General features: G+C 51.8%; 1 protein-coding gene across 1 annotated transcript in view; it reads right to left on the bottom strand.

The window, feature by feature from the left end:
• Positions 1-18,165, bottom strand: part of GNA12 (G protein subunit alpha 12) — a 92,584-nt gene that overhangs the window by 46,312 nt on the left and 28,107 nt on the right. The window contains exon 3 of the mRNA XM_042781162.1: positions 650-865. Within this exon, the coding sequence (XP_042637096.1) occupies positions 650-865 (216 nt within the window). The remainder of the gene's footprint in view (positions 1-649; positions 866-18,165) is intronic.

Here is an 18,165-nt window from a genome sequence, read left to right as displayed (position 1 = left end):
CAACACAGATGCTGACTTCACCACAGACCAGGCCTGCAGTGTGATCTTAGCACCTCACACCATCAGAAGCATCAGTTGTTCATTTGAAGTCAAGTTGTTCTAACCCTCGAAGACAAATAAAGTTGAGATTTGTAAGGATATGGATAACCAAAGGCAATAAAGATGAAAAATTAAAAACAAAGTACTTGACTTATGCCAGAGGTGACTTACGACGGAGTTGTTGGCACGGAACCCGCTGTAAGCTGGGGACTTCCTGTCTAAAAGAGCAGACTGAGCGAGCAGAGCTAACAGAGAGCATGTCACATGGATATCACCAAGGAGCCGAGGAACAGGAGTTTCAAAGAGACAAGGCCCTTCCCCGAGAGCCGGCGCCCTGCATCTGGGCTTCTAGCCTCCTGAGCTGTGAGAAAGTAAGTGTCCTGCAGCACAGCCGCCTGTTCATGGTGTTTGTTCCAGCAGCAGCAGATAACCAAGACAGATACGAAGCTGCATTCCATGGCTGCTTCTGATACTCCCACCACTTCCTTCTATGCCCACCACGTTCTTCACTTCCTCCAACTCCTTCACTGCATTCAGGAAATTCGACTGAAGGTCAAAACAGAACCGAAGGGACAAGGGAACCATGTGGCCGTGGACAAGGCCGACTCACCAGCTGGAACTCACTCCTGCGGCTGAAGGCCTCCCTGATGCCGGAGTCCTTCCAGAGGGCACTGAGGGCGGGGACGTACAACTGGAAGGTGGCTGGCTCCAGGGGCAGCCCCGCTCTGTTCTCGAAGGCCATCAAGAACATGCCATGCTTCTCGTTTTCAGAGTACTGCCAAGGAATGCCCAGCTTGTCTCGTGCATCAACAAGAACCCTGGAGCCCTAGGAAACAAAACAAATTAAAGCAGGACGTAATTGTGTTCCAAAGACTCTACAACAGCTGAGAGCCCCAATGTGGGCACTGAGTGTCATCACACGTAAAACCCACCAGCTATCAAATCTGCAACCAGAATCCGCTGTTGGTTTGCTCTGTTACAGCATGAATGTCTTGACTCCTAGGACAATACCCTCATCAGAACACGTCTACACAGGGCACACAGATCGTGTCTTTGGTGCAGTGCGTTTGAGAACATGTGGAAGGAGACGCAGAACGGGTGGAAGGAGGGGCGAGCCACAGCCGGGAGAGGAACGTGTGTCAGCGAGGGAGGCGCGAAAACAGCTCCTACAACAAGCACTACTGCTGTCATCGTCCCTGGACCTGGAAGCTTCTCAACACCAAAACCCACTGCTGTCGAGTCAATTTCAACTCACAGCAAGCTTACAGGGCAGAGCAGAACTGCCCCAGAGGGTTTCCAAGGCTGTCACCTTCGGAAGCAGACTGCTACATGGTTCGAACCACTGACGTTCTGATTAGCAGCCAAGGGCTTAACCACTGCACCATCAGGACCACTGTCATGTGCCTGGCTGTTGATTCCAACTCAGCGACTCCACAGGGCTGAGTGGGACTGCTTCCAAGGCTGTAAATCTCTACAAGATCAGATGGCCACATCTTTCTCCTGTGGAATGGCTGGTGGGTTCAGACTGCTGACCTGACCTTCTGGTTAGCAGCCCAGCACTTACTCAGCCACTGAACCTCCAGGGCTCTTCTCAGTACAGAGGACACACTTGCTTGTCCCAGCCTGCAGCGAAGGGAGCACACACACCAACCCGTGAACTCAGCAGCCACGTAAGACAAGAAGGGACTGAAGCAGGACCCAGGGCAAGCATTGCACCCGCTGAAACGGGAGCCGGGGTTGTATCTAGATGGAATGCCACCACTGTTGGTGATGGTGGGGAACTATGTTTCAATCTTTGGCTCATTTCCTCACTGTTAAAAATAAAGTCAGTATTTTTGTCTTGTCTTGCCTCACAGACAGGGTCATGGGGATGGAGAAACAGCCTAAACTAAAATAGTACTTGGGCAAGCTTCCAGACGTGGAAAACCCTCGGCTCAAGAAAACACAGTCTCGGAGATGCTGCCTCCATGCATGGAGGCAGGCTGCCCACCGCCGTCCTCAGAGTGCTGCGCTGTGTTGGTGCTGGGGGCAGACCCTGTGTAACAGAGCAGACTGCCCCATCTAGCTGTCATCTTTAGGGGAGCAGACTGCCAAGTGTTTCTCCCGTGGAGCTGGTGGGTGGGTTTGAACGGTTGACTTTCTGGTAGCAGCAGAGCGTAACCGTTTGGCACCAGGGCTCCTTTCCGATACAAGTGTTTCAAAGGTGGCAACACGATATTGCAAATCTGAGCTCTTCTGGGGAACGCAGGAATACTCTCTTGCTGTTCGTTTTTAAACTTTTTATCATGATTTGGGTGGGATTTTACAGAGCAGATTCATTTTCCAGTCATTAATTCACAGACATGTTGTTTCATGACACTGATTACAATCTCTACAATGTAACATTTCACCTCTAACTTCCTCCTTGTGGTCACCCTTTCCCTGTGTCCTTCTTACCTATGCGTTCCTAGCCCCCTGGCTTTGTCCTGCACAAGTGCTGCCCTTCTGATCTCCCGAGGCTGACTGTCCTAAGGAGTGCATCTCCCTAGTGTAGTGTTCAGCTCGTGGGTCTGTCTCTTATTTGGCTGAATGCTGAACCATGGGCATCAATAGGACCAGTCTTGCCCCCAACAATATTAGGGTGAGGGGGAGAGGAGCAGAGGGCCCCATGAAGGCAGTAAAGTACGGGTTCTCTCCATCTGGCGTAGCTTTGCTGTGTCAGAGTGTGCAGGGGGACTCGGAGCCAACTGACCACAGTGTCCCATCCCACAGCACAGAGGACACACGCCCTGTCCTGCCCACTTGCACTGACCTCTTGTTTTTATTTAAGTAACAACTTTATGGTGATATAATTCACATACTGTGCAAGTCACTCACTTCAGACAACTGGTAATTTTTCAGTTAGCACCTACCCTAAAATCTCCATCTCCCACATCGGGGCAGAGGAGGGGACAATGCTGACTCCTGACATCTCCGCTGTGGCAACAGCTTGGGGCCGATGACATCACCTCTGCCTGAATCCCTCAGCTGAAGGGTTGTGAAGCCACAAGGGTAGCGACACTGTCGCCTGGACCTGGTTGAGTCGGAGGTCTGCTCAGTTTCCCCAGGGTCTGCGCTTACTTGCCACAAGCTCCAGCAACCCACAAACGTGCGTTCCCACCCACTCTGGGTGAAACACAGCGAGGTGCTGAGGAAGACGAAACGCTGGGGCTGCCGTGCGTGAGCGCTAGAAACGCAGAGTCTGGCTGGGGAGACGGACATCTGGATTAAAACGAACGCCCATGCACAATAAGCTCGCAGAACACCAGGAGGCAGAGAACGTCCCCACCTTGCCAGAGAGCACTCCCCAAACCCCATGTGCACCCTCCTGACCGACAGGGACAGCCTGGCCCATGTCTTCCTGCAATCAGGGACAAGGCCGGATGCCCAGAGTCACCACTGCTGTTCAACACAGGACTGGTGTCCCAGCACCAGCCAGCGCGATCAAGCAGGAAAAAGAAAGAAAAGGCACCAGACCAGAAAGAAAATCAACACTTTACCTGTCTGCGCTGGCAGGATGGTCTATAGGAGAATCCACAGGGGCCTGCCAGACACATCAAGAAAAGACAACCCAAAACCCAAGAAAATCACCAAACAGATAAACAATCCCAAGGAATCTACCAGATAAACAAAAAACAAAACCCAAGGAATCTACCAAACACATCAAGAAAAGACAACCCAAACCCAAGAAAATTACCAAACATAAACAAAACCCAAAGAATCTACCAGATAAACAACCACCACCACAACAAAAAAACCCAAGGACTCTACAAAACAGGTAAGTAAACAAACAAACAAACAAAATCCAAGGAATCTACAAAACAAACCCTCCTACACCACATGAGAGATTTCAGTGAGGCTTGACCAGCAGCAATGGCAGCCCCTGCGCTGGTGCGCCACGCCACTGTGTGGGGGCAGTGAGGGCCACATAAGCCCCTGGCTTTAGCCTGGACCCAGCAGAGGACTGGCCCGGGGCACAGCTTGGTCCAAGAGGCCAACGGAGCCTGTGCAAAGAGAGACGGGCTGAGCAGGAGCAAGACTCACGAGGCGTGAGACTCGGGTGCAGACTACACTACTGGCAGCTGTGGACGCCATGGAGATGGGGCCACTCAGTCCAAGAGCCTGAGGGTCTGCAGAAACGCCACAAGCAGAGAAGGAGGAGGCTAAGCCACGATGGTCAAGGCCACTGCTTCCCAGAGAACGGCTGAGTGATCACTGTCCACTTGCAGTTGACACAGTTCCGCTTTACTGAGCACGGGGCTGCGTGCTGCCCACAAAATATAACTGCCCTCCGTGAAGCACACCCCCACTGCCTTTCCGTGCGCTGCAGGGAATCCATGGGTGCGAACATGAAAACAACAGCCTCGCTAACGAACACTCTAAAAATGAGGAAAGTGTAACTCCAACAAGACACATCCAGGCCTCACATGCTGGAAACTCCGAAACGCTGGTAAAACAACCAAAGAAGATCTAAATAAACAGCTACTGCATCCGTGGCTGGAAGAGGCTCAACACGCAGACGTCAGTTCTCCCAAAACCGACACATGGGCCTGACATGATGCCCATCCAAATCCCAGCAAGACCTCGTGCCCACACAGACACGGCTGTTCTAAGGTTTACACGGAAAGGCCCTAGAACTGCCACCCCAATTCTGAAAAGACCTCGTGCCCACACAGACACAGTTGTTCTAAGGTTTACACAGAAAGGCCCTAGAATTGCTACCACAATTTTGACAAGACCTCGTGCCCACACAGACACGGTTGTTCTAAGGTTTACATGGAAAGGCCCTAGAATTGCTACCACAATTTTGAAAAGCAAGTAGTACACGGGAGGGATCAGTGCTCGATTCTAAGACTGCATGGTATCAGTGAAGGAATACAAGAGCTGATGGAACAGAAAGACAGAGCCCAGAGATGGCCCCACACAAGCACAGCCACTTGACTGTAGTAAAAGTGCAAAAGCAGTTAATAGAGGAGAGACAGCCTTTCCAACAAACAATGTCAAGGCAATGCGATGCCCTCCAGCAAAAAAAAAAAAAAAAGAAAAAGAAAAAGAAAAAACCTTGACCTAACCATCATACCTTAAACAGACAAGAACCCTAATCGTCAAATGATACAGGAAGAAACTTTCTGCACCCAGGGCCAGGTGAAGGGCTCTTAGATACGACACCAAAGGCATCACACTGACCGACGGCTTCACCAACAGTCAGAACTTTTGCTCTGCTTGACGCTCTGCAGGAGGGCGAAGGGACAAGCTGCAGCTGCAGACGGGAGAAACTGCTCGCAAGCCGCGAGGCAGACAGAGGACTGCAGCCAGATACTCAGGGACTCTGCAAACTCAACATGAAAAGCTCAGAGAGGGGGCAGAAGACTTGAAGAGGTACCTCACTGAGGAGCACACAATGAGATGCCCCTTGGGGAGACGTCACTACACTACCCGACAGCTAAGATACGAACCAGTGCCAATGCCCAGCGCTGGCAAGGATGCAGACATACCTACCTCTCATCCACTGCTGCTGGGAAGGGAAGTGGTACAGTTGTTACTCTGGAAAGGAGTTTGGCAGTTTCTCGAAAAATGAAACACGTGTTTATCATACAACAGTCACACGTCTGGGCATTTATCCCACAGAAATGAAGACTCGTGTGCATGGGGAAACCTGGACACGAACGCTCATAAAGACTATCTGCAGCAGGCAGGACAGACAACTCTGACGTGCCATCGAATGCTCCTCAGCTATAAAAAGGAACGTGCTGCGGACGCATCTGGTCAGTGCACGGGCCCTAGGAACAGCATGCTGGGTGACGAAAGCCAGCCTCCAAAGCTCACGTCCTCAGCATGACAAAATTACAGAGATGGGGGACAGATGAGCGGTAGCCAGGGCTCAGGGAGGGCAGAGGGTGGAGGGTGTGACTAGGAAGGGGGGCTGCTGCTGAGTGCCATCAAGTCTCCCCAGTTCACAGGGGCCCTATGGACAACAGAACGAAACGCTGCCCGGTGGTCCCGTGCCAGCCTCACAGCCGTCACCAAGCTTGAGCCCACTATCGCAGCCACTCTCAGTCCATCTGATTGAGCGTCTTCCCCTTTCTCACGGACCCTCTACTTTACCTACCTGCCCTTCTCCAGGGCCGTGTTCTCTTTCTGACAACATGAACAACGTATGAGACAAAGTCTGGCCATTCTCGCTTCTAAGGAGCATTCTAGCTTGTAATTCCTTAAGACAGATTGGTTCATTCTTCTGGCAGTCTATGGTACCTCTGATATTCTATACCAACACCATAACTCAAAAGCATCAGTTCTTCTGTGATATTCCTTATTCAGTGTCCAGCTTTCAAACGCATATGTGGCAACTGAACAGAAATACCATGGCTTGGTTTAGGTGTACCTTAGTCTTCAAAGTGACATCTTTGCTCTTTAACACGTTAAAGAGGTCTTCTGCAGCAGGTTTTGCCCAATGCAACAGATCATTCAATTTCTTGACAGCTGCTTCCATGAGTGTTGACTGTGGAGTCAAGTAAAATGAAATCCTGGACAACTTCAATCTTTTCTCCATTTATCATGATGTTGCTTACTGGTCCAGTTGTAAAGATTTTTATTTTCTTTATGTTGAGGTACAGGCACTCTGGTGGCATAGTGCTTAAGGCATTTGACTGCTAACCAGAAGGCTGGTAGTTCAAACCCACCAGCCACTCCTCGGAAGGAAGACTGGGCAATCTACTTCCATAGTGATACCGCCTCGGAAACCCAAGGAGGGGTCGCTGTGAGTCGGGGCCGACTCAACGGCACATAACAACAGTCACATCAGGAGCCCAGGTGGTATGATGGCTACGTGTTCGGCTGTAACTGAAAAGCCGGCAATTTGAACCCAACAGAGGCTCTGCAGAAGACCCGCAAAGACGACAGCCTAGCAAATCCTATGGGTCAGTTCTACTCTGTCACACGGGGCTGCCAGGAGTTGGCATTACCCCAACAGCAAGACACAGTCATGTTGTTGTATGATGGAACCACCGAGACAGACTAGGTGATGGCTCTGCGTAGTGTCTCTGCTATGTCCTGGGAATCCATCCTTTTCCCAAAATAATGTATTTTTGGAAAGTTAACTAACAACCATGGCAGTACTGGTGCTGGCTAACTGGTTTCTACTCGGAAGGAAGGCTGGGCAATCTACTTCCGTAGCAATACCATCTTGGAAACCCAAGGAAGGGTCACTATGAGTCAGGTCTCATATGACAATGACAACAACAACTGGTTTGTAAAGGGAACGATACTAGAGGCAAAAGGAAAATAAAGATTAGTAGGACAAAGGGAGGGTGAGTAGAATCTTAATAGCAGCTGGGCCTCCAGTTGACCTCTTAAGTATGGGCCAGTTTAAACCAATAGCAACAATGGGTTAGAATCTGCCTACAGGGACCCTCACTTTCCCACCCTCCCCACATGCCCACCTATGTCCTTCCCCTGTCTCCATCTTCTTTGACTGCCCCATGCCAAACCCGTTTCTCCCAAAGGACAAGATGTAAAAAGTTCAAGAACCCCAGGAAACAAATGCTCCCTATTTCCCCCCTGCACAAACCCCTGAGCATGCAGAAGGCAGAGTCTGCTGACGAGGAAAGCGTGGGCTGTGCTTCTCCTCTGAAGGGTCCCAGAACCTTTGTGCAAACTGGACCCATTGGTCCAGGGAGAGGCAGCCCTGAGCCTGGCAGAGGGGACTTGGCCAGGATGGCCACCTCCTCCTGCCCTCTGGTCAGGCAGTCATCAAAGGCCCATCTGGGACGGTGCTGCTCACTGGCATCTGGCTGACACACAGTGTCGTTGTGGGTGCTAGTTTTTCTCCCTAGACATCAGCGTGACAAGCACGACCTCCCTGATGAGCTGAAGCCAGGCTGCAGACCCTTGGGAATGCCATCCTTCTACAGGAGCCCGGAAGCAGGGACCCACATGGACTTAGAAGCCCCAGCGACTAGTTTCCAACACCATACAGACTGGCCATCTCTAATCACTGGGGTGAACAGAGATGTGGTTTAAACAAAACGAAACAGCACCAACTGGTCTGCCCTGAAGCAGTCTTCCCATCCAAGCGAGCTAGAGGCGGCCCACATCAAGTCACCCAGAGCCAGGGCACAGGTCTCCTCTTTCTCCTTTTCGAGCCCCGAGGATGGCGGCGTCACTGCTGATGAACTCTGAATGCTGTCAGTAAGCGAGAGCCCAGTCCCGCTTTGTCTACTTCATTTGCAGGGAAATCAGTCTGTCTTTTCCCTTTTAAGTTATTCTAGTAAGAAACTCCACGCTGCCAACTTTGCTCTGAATTTCCAAAGCTGAGTTCTAGGGACATTTTCTGCTTTGAGACATCTGCTTAAAATCGGAGTCAGCTTTGTCTTTGTTTTTATTTTTTCTTTTAATAGATGGAAGTTCTCCGGAGCATAAAGCCTTTGATGGCATTGGTTCACTGTAGTCTGCAGTGGACAGTTACACATTTTCCCACCATCACAGAGCTACAGGGGCTAGCGTCTAAAAAGTCAAATACTCATACAGTAGGCATATTAAGACAATAACACATCCGGTCTCCATTACTGGTTTTCCAATAAACACAGAACCCAAGAAAACTCTAACACTCATTCAAAATCAAAAGAAAAAAAGTTAAGTGCAGAAGACCGTTTCTTCATCTCTTTAAGGACTACAAGGAGAGCCCTTGTTTGAGTACTAGTGTTACTCAAGTGGTACCTTGTGTTCTGGTAACCATTTTTTCCCCTCACTCAAATATAATCAGTTCAAAGTCCCAAGCAAGTTGATTACTTCATCTCGATTCAATGTACCACTTCAAACTGCCCAGGGAGCACATTTTGAAGACAATTTCTAAATGCAGCAATTGACACTGCTAGGCAAAGAACAGGAGCCCTGTCCAATACCAATTCGGACTTGGGGGTTTCCTGCGCAAAGACCAAAAACGGCAGATCCTGCTATCTCATTTCAAATAAGATTTTGTTAGTTTAGCCCTTACTAAAATCCCACATTTTCACATTAGCCATTCCTTAAATTTCCCACAACAAACACTGAAGCTAAAATACTTTTTCCATCGACTGCGGCAGCAACATTAAGACAAGTCTGAGGTTCAAATGTCCACCCAGTTAGACAACAGAATGAGCACTCGGAAAGTGCTTTGAAACCCACCAGGCTGAAGGCCCAGTTCGTCCCCTCTGGCCACCATCCAGATAAAAGAAACGCTGCCAGAAATGTAAACAGGATACATTTCTTTAAATTCACAGATCCAGCAAACAAAAACAAATCACTCCTCTTGGTTTCTCTCATAGCTGAGGCGCAGCAGACCAATGTCAAGGTCAGGGAAGAAGGGTGAGGAGCAGGAAGCGAGCAGACCGAGAGGCCAAGCCGCCACTGCTGCTGCTGACCAGTCACTTCCGACTCACGGCAGCCCCACGCAGGACAGACCAAACACTGCCCGGTCCTGCGCCATCCTCACAACTGTCACAGCCACTGTGCCCACCACCTCTGGAGGGTCCTGCTCAACCCCCACTGTTGAACAGCACACGGTCGGTGGCCTTCTGGCCCAGGTCCCGTGGCCCTACCAGACCTCGCCACGTTAGGGGTTTGGAACGGACGCTCTGTTCTAACTGAACACACGGCTCCTCCCAGCGTTCTTTCCCTAGGAAACCCACCTACACGCCACCCAGAGCAGCTGTGTGGAGGGCTCCCCGCCTGCCAAGGACGGTGCCAAGAGTGGGAAGCGGCTCCTGCGTGCCGAGAGCTCGAGAGAGAGTGCGAGCCACAGAAACCGGACATGGCTTGAGAGCAGTGTCACACGGCATGAGACGCGCCCAGAAACATACGCTGTCATTGATAGAGTTGGTGAGCAGAGCCCAGCTGTGATATTTTTAGATATTTTTAAACAAAGTATAGTTTTGACACATACAAAACAGAACTCAGCAACCATGGGGCTGTAACTGCTTCTCCGCCAACAATTAAGAGGTTATGGTTTATGTTCTGGCTCTCGGATGAAACAAAGTGACAAAATTGTAAATACTTAGGCTTTGATGGAATGGAATGAGCTTTTTCAGTAGGGTGACCTTTGGGTTTTACAAATTATTTAAAGAAGAGATTAATGCCTGCCACAGTACACATTTCATGAGGCCCGGAAGGACACGCGGCGCGAAGTCCCACTCTCCTACCTCCCGGTTCCCCCTCCCACAGGCGACATCAGGCCAAACTAGTGCAGTCTGCAGATGGAGTTAGACAGTGCACAAGTCCCATCGTCTCAGCCAATCAATCAAGGGACGTCCTGTCATAAGAACTGCCCTGCTCACAGGGAGACAGCTGGGGGGGGGGGCACAGGAAAGAGGGACACAGGGAAGAGGTGACCACACAGAGGAAGTGGGAAGAGAGCTGTTCCACTGTGGGGAATTGCAGCTGATGTCATGAGACAATGTGTATGACCTGCTATGTGGAAAATGAATTGGCCCTGTAAACTTTCACCCAAATCACAAGAAAAATTTTAAAAGAAAGAAAGAAAAGCCTTACTATATCTACCAAGGAGCCTGGTGGCACAGTGGTGAAGTGCTCAGCTGTGAACCTAAAGGTCACTGGTTCAAACTCACCCAGCGGCTCCATGGGAGAAAGACCTGAAGACCTGCTCCCATAAAGATTCTGAAACCAAAATCAACCCCACTGCTGCTGAGACTGCTAAGACGAGTCTGACTCTGCTACCCTGCAGGACAGAGCGGAACTTCCCCCAGGGTCTCCAAGGTTGTCGTCGTGCTGGAAGCACACTGCCACATCTCTCTCTTGCAGAGCAGCTGGTGGGTTCAAACCACAGCCAAGTGTTTAACCCCTGCACCACTAGGGCTCCTTCCGTAAAGATTCCAAAGCCAGACTCACTGCCCTCAAGCTGATTCTGACTCAAGAAAGAGTAGATTGCCCTAGAGGGTTTCTAAGCCTGTCACTCTTTACGGAAGCAGGCTGCCTCATCTTTCTCCCACAGAGAGGTGGTGGGTTCAAACTGCCAACCTTTTGGTTAACAGCTGAGCACTTGACCACTATACCACTGGGGCTCCTTCTGTAAAGATTACAGGCCAGAAAACCTTTTGGGGGCAATGCTCCTCCACCACACGGGGTCACTATGAGTCAAAAGGGGATCTAACAGCATCTACCAACACCAACACCACCGTATCTACTGACCCCCAAGAGGAAGAGGCTGAGCAGGACATGAGGGTGACGCCAGGAAGCCTCTCAGACGAGAAAAACCGACACGACCCAAAACACCAGACTGACAGGAAGAGGGAAGCAGGGCAGGTGTCCAGCAGGGCGGCTGGACACAACGCAGCGGTCAGGGGCCGTGTGCATGAGTCACGAGGATCTGGTATTTGAGGTCTCAGCTGTGTCTGCTCGTCGTGAAGATGTCCTGCTGATGAGATGGGGACAGAGATCAGGGAAACTCTGCCCAGCTCCACGTAACGCCTGTGACCAGAATGCTGATGCCAGTAAGACTCAACGTTGTGTGTGCTCCAACAGCCACCTAGACTGCAGGTGCTGGGGCAGGAGTCAGCCCTGAATCACACGAGGCAATATTTACCCTTAAGAACCTCAGTAGCCTGAATGCAAGACAAGTGTTTGTGAAGTTCACAAATGAAGTCAAAGTCACAAACCAAGAAGGTGAGGGCCTTTTCTTCTGCAAACATGCAGTATCAAGTGGAAAGGCCATGTTCTCCCCCTACCAGGCAACACCCATTTCCTCTTGCCGCTGGATTTTTGTTATCGGGGCACAGAATTTCAGAACAGGAAAGGACTTTAAGAGGTACCAAGTCAAATCCCCTCCAGATGCAAATGCCCTTACGTCACAGCTGCCGCACAGCAGGTGACCTGCCTGTGTCTCACCCCTCTTTGGAGCGATTCCCTGACTCAGCACGCAGACCTCCCTGCATTTCCCACCTGGGCACACCTCCCCTCACTTCTGAAGTGATGGACAGGCAGCCCCGCTGGCCACAAGCTCTCCACGTGTAGTGTACAGTGGGCACCTGCACCAGGCGTGGGTGGCAGGAGGGTCAGTCCAGTTCACCCGTCACAGCAGCTCTGCACCCAGCCCTGCCCGCCCAGAGGAGACTCACAGAGACATAAACACGAGAGGACAGGAAACAACTGTGCTCCCGCACCTGGGATCCTGTGCAGAGGAAAGCCACAAGGGGTGAGGAGAAGGGCCAGGATGCAGGCTGTTGCACACAGGGCTGTGAGGGCAGCGTCTGCAGGAGACACTGAAGCTGGCTTTAAGGACAAACAAATCTGCTTGGAAGGAGTACAGCCCAAATGTGCATTGGAAGTGAGGATGGCAAGATTTTGTCTCCTGGAATTTGGACATGGTATCAGGAGGGACCAAAGAGCTGTGGTGGAGTACTGGGTAAGGTATTTAGATGTTCACCAGACGGCTGGTGGTTCAAACCCACCAGCTGCTCTGTGGGAGGAAGGCAGGGCAATCTACCCGTGAAGGCTGACAGCCTTGGAAAACCAATGGGGGTCACAATGAGTCAGAAACGACTTGACGGCACTGGGTGCTGTGTGTTTTATCAGGAGGGACCAGTCCCTGGAGAAGGGTATCAAGCTTGGTGAAACCGAGGGTCCGCAGTAAAGAGGGAGACCCTCACGAGCTAGACTGATACCATGGCTTAGTGACGAGCTCAAGCCTGGTGCTGGGCTCGGCGCAGGGCCGGGCAGCGCTCCCTTCTGTCATACACGGGGTCGCTGTGAGTTGGAGTCACCTGGACGGCACGAGAAACAACACGAAAGGAGTCCTGCTGGCTCAATGGTTAAGCGCTTGGCTGCTAAATGAAAGGGAGGCTATTCAAACCCTCCCAGCAGCTCTGCTGCAGGAACAAAGACCTGGTGATCTGCCTGCAAAGATGACAGCCTAGAAAACGCTAGGGGACAGCTCTGGCTCATGGGGTCGCCATGAGCCGGCAGCGACTTGATCACACACAGCAACAATGAGGGGGAGCTGGCCAGGCAGGCAGCAGCAGGAACGCCACAAGCCAAGTCCTGAGGCCCGTGTTCCTAGAAAACCAACCATGTGGTGGGGGGAGAAGATTCTGGCAACAGCTGTAAGCGCAGGCCTATGAAGGTGGCAGAGCCGCTGCATGCTGGTCACCTGGATCCCTCCTTGACTATGACTGACGAGGACGTAAAGTACACTTCGGGGACAGCAGAGACGTGATATCAAAGCGCCACTTTATCAAACTGCCTTAGTTATCTTGTGCCGCTGTAACAGACACACCACGCGTAGCGGCTTTAACGAACTGACAGTCCAGCAGGCGGGAGGCCCAAATTCAATGCACCAGCTCTCGGGAAAGGGCTTCTGTCTGTCACTCTGCAGGAAGAGCCTTGGCTCCTTTCAGTATCTGTGGGCTCAGGTGGGCTCAATGTTCTTGGAGATGCCAACATATCTTGGCATCAGTCTTTCCCTAGGTCTAGGAGCTTGTCAGCACAGGGACTCCAGCTCCAAAGGACATGCTTCGTTCCTGGCTCTTCTTTCTTGGTGGTAGTAGGTCCCCCTTTCTCTGCTCCATTCACTCTCCTTTGATCTCTTGTAAGTTATAAGGTGATGTAGGCCACACCCCAGGGCTGTGACCTGAGCAAGGGTGTTGCAGCCACCCTCAACCCCTTACAGCTGATTGGCTGATCACATCAGATCACACTGTGGTAGATGATAACATCATGCCATAACCACCAAATCGCTGAGAATCATGGCCCAGCCAAGGTGACTCATGTTTGAGCAACACCGTTCAATCTGGGACACAAACCATCTTTGAACATTTGCCACAGTGGACTCAGGAGCTGGTTGTCGGGGCCTGGCTTCTGGGGTCACCAGCTCACCCAGGCTGGACAGGCGACGGTGTGGGCAGCTCTTTCCACAGTGGTTAAGGCGACAATAAACTCCTCACATGCACCCGCATCGCCAGGCGCCAGGGTTGGCGGAGAGCTGAGAGCCAAGAAAGCTTTCACACCTCTGGCAAGTTCAGAGCTCTGGTCCCTGCCCTCTTCCTCCGGTCACGTGGGAGGCACATTTTCTCCAGAGCTGAGCTCTGGAAACTGCCTACAATGCAGTCTGCACCTGAGGGGGCACTGGAACCTCAGAGCATGATGAACGCATGGTGTTCCATCACGACACCAGCTCCTCTCCCTGCTACCCTGGCCCGAGTAGCACTAGGAGCAGGAAGGAAAGGAGTGATGCCATGTGGTGCAGATGAAAGACAGATAGACAGGAACATGAGGCACCAACAGACAGACAGGCAGACGCAGACTCGAAACCCCAGTGCGGAATCAGAGACCTCGTCCTGCTTATGTCCAGGGCAGGCCAGCAGACCCCGGCCTGGGGCTGCAGGTCAGATCAGGCCAAGGGGCTGTGAGGTAAGAATTCTCCTGACAGATGAAGATCTGCAACTGATCTGACTAGACGAGGACTAACTTTGGACCCAAATTAAGTGAAATGTCACCCCCCTCCAAGAGAAATCCCGTTACTCTCATTCCTATTCCTACTTCACAAAGCACTGTACTGAACGGTCACGTTTTGAATTTCATCGATGAAACGCTCACGAGATTTGCCTCTTGCCCGTCAGCCCCTGCCTGGGACCTCACGGTGCCCGTCCGAGTGCACTCTGCTTCAGTGTGCTCCATACACACCGTGCTTTTCACAAACTGAAGCTCTGTCGCAACGCCATGTCCAGCAAGTCCACCAGCGCCATTCTCCGAAAGCACGTGCTCACTTCGTGGCCCTGGGTTCCGTTTTGGTCCTCTCACACTATTTCAAACTCTTCCATGTTATTCACACTTGGTAGACCACGCAGGAGCCTAAGCATAACTGTTACACGCGTTGGGGAACCGACATATGTGTGATTCGCTTGAATGCGGTACTGGCTTCGCTGCTCCAGTCCGGAACTGCACCGCGCTATCTCAGAGGTCGGCCCGTATGCACTCTCAGGCCCTTCACTGGAACAGTCTGTGATTCAGACCCCAGCCAAGAGCACTTTACACTGAGGCCACTGCCCTCCCCAGACGCTCCCATCAGCATCGTTCAGGGAATATTACCATGTGGGGATGCCCAGGCCATGCCCCAGGGGTTCAATCAGAATACCCGGTGTGGAGTCCAGGGGTGGGGTGGGACCCAAGGGGTGGAGCCTGGGGGTGGAGCCCAGGGCGAGCACTTTCTAGGGCCGCTCTGTGAGTCAACTTTCCCAGCCACAGCCAAGCTGAGCTGGAGGATGCCAGGCTCGAAGAGGGAGGAAACACTCAAGTTCAAGTCTCAGCATCTCAAATCTAGGGCATGATGACTTTCAGACTATTCTCCTCTTGTCCTTGCTGTGGCACACACGCTCCTCAATTCCCCGTCATTTATCTATACACACACAGACACACACACAGTGCATGTCTCATTTATCAAAAAATAAGGAAGGTGCTTTCCAGTTTGGTTTACTAGTCTTGTTAACTAAGAGATGCCACGGGAAGCAGTATGTGACAACATCTGGTAAAGCTGGTACTACATTCTCTGACCCAACAACTGTGGGTGGACGGCTGGGACACCCAGGACAGCTGGGCTCCACTGGGGACATGGATGGGGACACACACAGGACAACACTGTCTCTAACACAGGAAAGGGACGACAGCCTACATATCCTCAGGAGGGGAGTGGATTGCAAACTACGGGAAGTGACGTGATAGTCAGCACGAGTAACCGTGTGTGGAGCAGCAGAACGGAAGGTGCGCTGTGGGCCAGGTGCAGGGCTGCGGTGCACTCATTCGCTCCATCCTGGAGTGCTCCGGAGCCAGCTGCGATCACCAACCCCACTTGCCAGATGAGGAAACTGAAGAAGGACAGAGGATGCTGTAGGAGCGAATGGAGGAAGGATCTCAACGACCCAGACAGACGGGTAATGAAAAATCTCACTGTTTTTTTTAAAAAAAAAGGACTCGCTACTTACTGTTCATGCTGTTAGCGCCCTGGACGGGGGGAAAAGCAAAAGGAAAGAAAAGAACACCTCGAGGGAGCATGGGGTATCCTCTAAGCATTTATTCCCGCGAGCCCTGAGTAACTGCCACTGCCACAGAAGTCCCAGGCTCTTGGGGGCCTGTGACTGTGGGATTTGAGAGCTGAGCACAGATGGCAGGCAGACAGCACTGACACGTGTGGTGCAGGGGCTTATGTGGCACGGCTCTCCCAGCCTTGGTCACTGGGACTCCCACCAGATTATCACCGGGTGCCACTATGTACACATAATGGGACTGAGAGCTTGTGAGTAGTATAAATCAGGTACATGGCACCTTGTGGGGGTGGGACCCTCCAAACAAGGTGGAGGGGACCCTAATGTGGGTGAGTTCTGTCATTCTGCGAGGCTTAACATGAGCCCTTCTAGAGGCAGAAGGGGGGACCTCACTGCCATCAAGAGAGAAGAGCCAGAGGCGGGGGAGCGTGTCCTTGGACCCGAGATCCCTGTGCTGGACCTCCTTGGCGGCAGACAGCAGAGATGAGTAGCAGAGGTGACTGGCTGAGGAAGCAAGAACCGCAAGACAGAGAAACGGGCTCACCAGCCCACAGAGCAAGAAAACCGAGCGCCCCCGGGGACAAGGTGCTGGTGGAGTGGGGTACACCTAGATGCCCCTATCAACAGAGCTAAAAGAGCTTTGTAACACTTGCCAGAGCGGGACAGCGGCCAGGCGGAGAGGCCGAGGGCCAGAGAAAAGTGCCTGAGGGCAGAGCAGAGGGGAGATCATCCTCATGGGAGAACTGCACCCCGAGTGCGTTCCTGAACCTGAGTTGTAGCCTCTTCCTTCCCTGATAAACCCCATAATCTGAGTATTGTCTGTGAGTTCTGTGTGGTCACTGCAATGACTGCACTGTAAGTACAATGAAATCCCACTGTAAGTGCCATGGGAGGGATGGCTGGTGTCAGAGTTGGTAAAAAGGCTGCAGGGTGGTGGCATGCCTGGCCTCACAGGAATCAGCTTTGGGTTGCTGAGGGTGACTCAGTCTCCTTCTTGTGAAGTTAGGTCAGAAGATGCCGCTCCCACGTCCATTCCACAAGTACATAGAGCTCTCAAAAAAACAAAAGTTCAGATAATGCTGTTAGAGATTAGCCAGGTAAAGAGGAAAAAAAAACAGCAGGATAAACCATTGCTGTTAGGTGCTGTCAAGTCAATTTCAACTCACAGCTACCCCATGTACAAAAGAGCAAAACATTGCACCATCCTCTCCACCATTGCCGTGTTTGAGCCCATCGTCACAACCACTGTGTCGATAATAAACAACAAACACAAATAACAAGGACAACTGAGGTGAGATGACAACTTCTGATGCTTCCCCTGCTACCGCCTACTCCAACCCCCACGCAGCCTGTGTGGAGGACGGCCACAGCCTCCCAGTGAGTGTCTCCAGCTGGGTTCTAAGAGAAAAGCAGACACAGAGGGAGGCAGCACCGAGTATACACGGCACTCAGTACACAGACTGCACAAGGCAACTCGCGTATACACACCACTCAGTGCACAGAGGAATTGTTTTAAAAACAGGAGTCGGATCATTCCATCTCTGCTGGCACTTCCCAATGCATCCCAGTTTTAACTACAAAATCCTCACCCAGCCTCTACGCCTCTCTGGCCTCACCCCAGCTGGCTCCCCTGCTCTGCCGAGTCTCCCTCCCTTCTCATTCGGCTCTACCCACGCCGGCCTTCCAGCTCTTACTCAACCCAGGCACAGCCACCTCTGCCCAGCTTCCGGTATTCCGCAGCCCCTGCGGCCTCTACGTGGACACTCCTGCCCCAACTTGGGGCAAGTCTTTGCTCAAATCCCACCTCACTGGAGAGGCCATCCCTTTTAAAACAGCACTAACCACAGCCCATCCTGTATGATTTTAATCTCCCTTGCCTAGCTCTTCAGAACATTTAACACAAAACCCACTACTGTCACAGCAATTCCAACCCAGCACCCCTACAGGACAGAGGAGAACTGCCCCACCGGGTCTCCAAGGCTGTCAATCTTCACGGAATCAAAGCCCAAACCACACCCACTGCTATGATTGGATTCCAACTCCTAGCGCCCGGAGGACAGAGTGGAACTGCCCCAGAGAGTCC

The sequence above is a fragment of the Orycteropus afer genome, unplaced genomic scaffold, assembly GCF_000298275.1.
Source record: "Orycteropus afer afer isolate SDZICR_OR568_19922 unplaced genomic scaffold, OryAfe1.0 scaffold00006, whole genome shotgun sequence".
NCBI classification, from domain to species: Eukaryota; Metazoa; Chordata; class Mammalia; order Tubulidentata; family Orycteropodidae; genus Orycteropus; species Orycteropus afer.
Note: the sequence above shows the minus strand (reverse complement) of the source record. Positions and strands in the feature narration are given on the sequence as shown.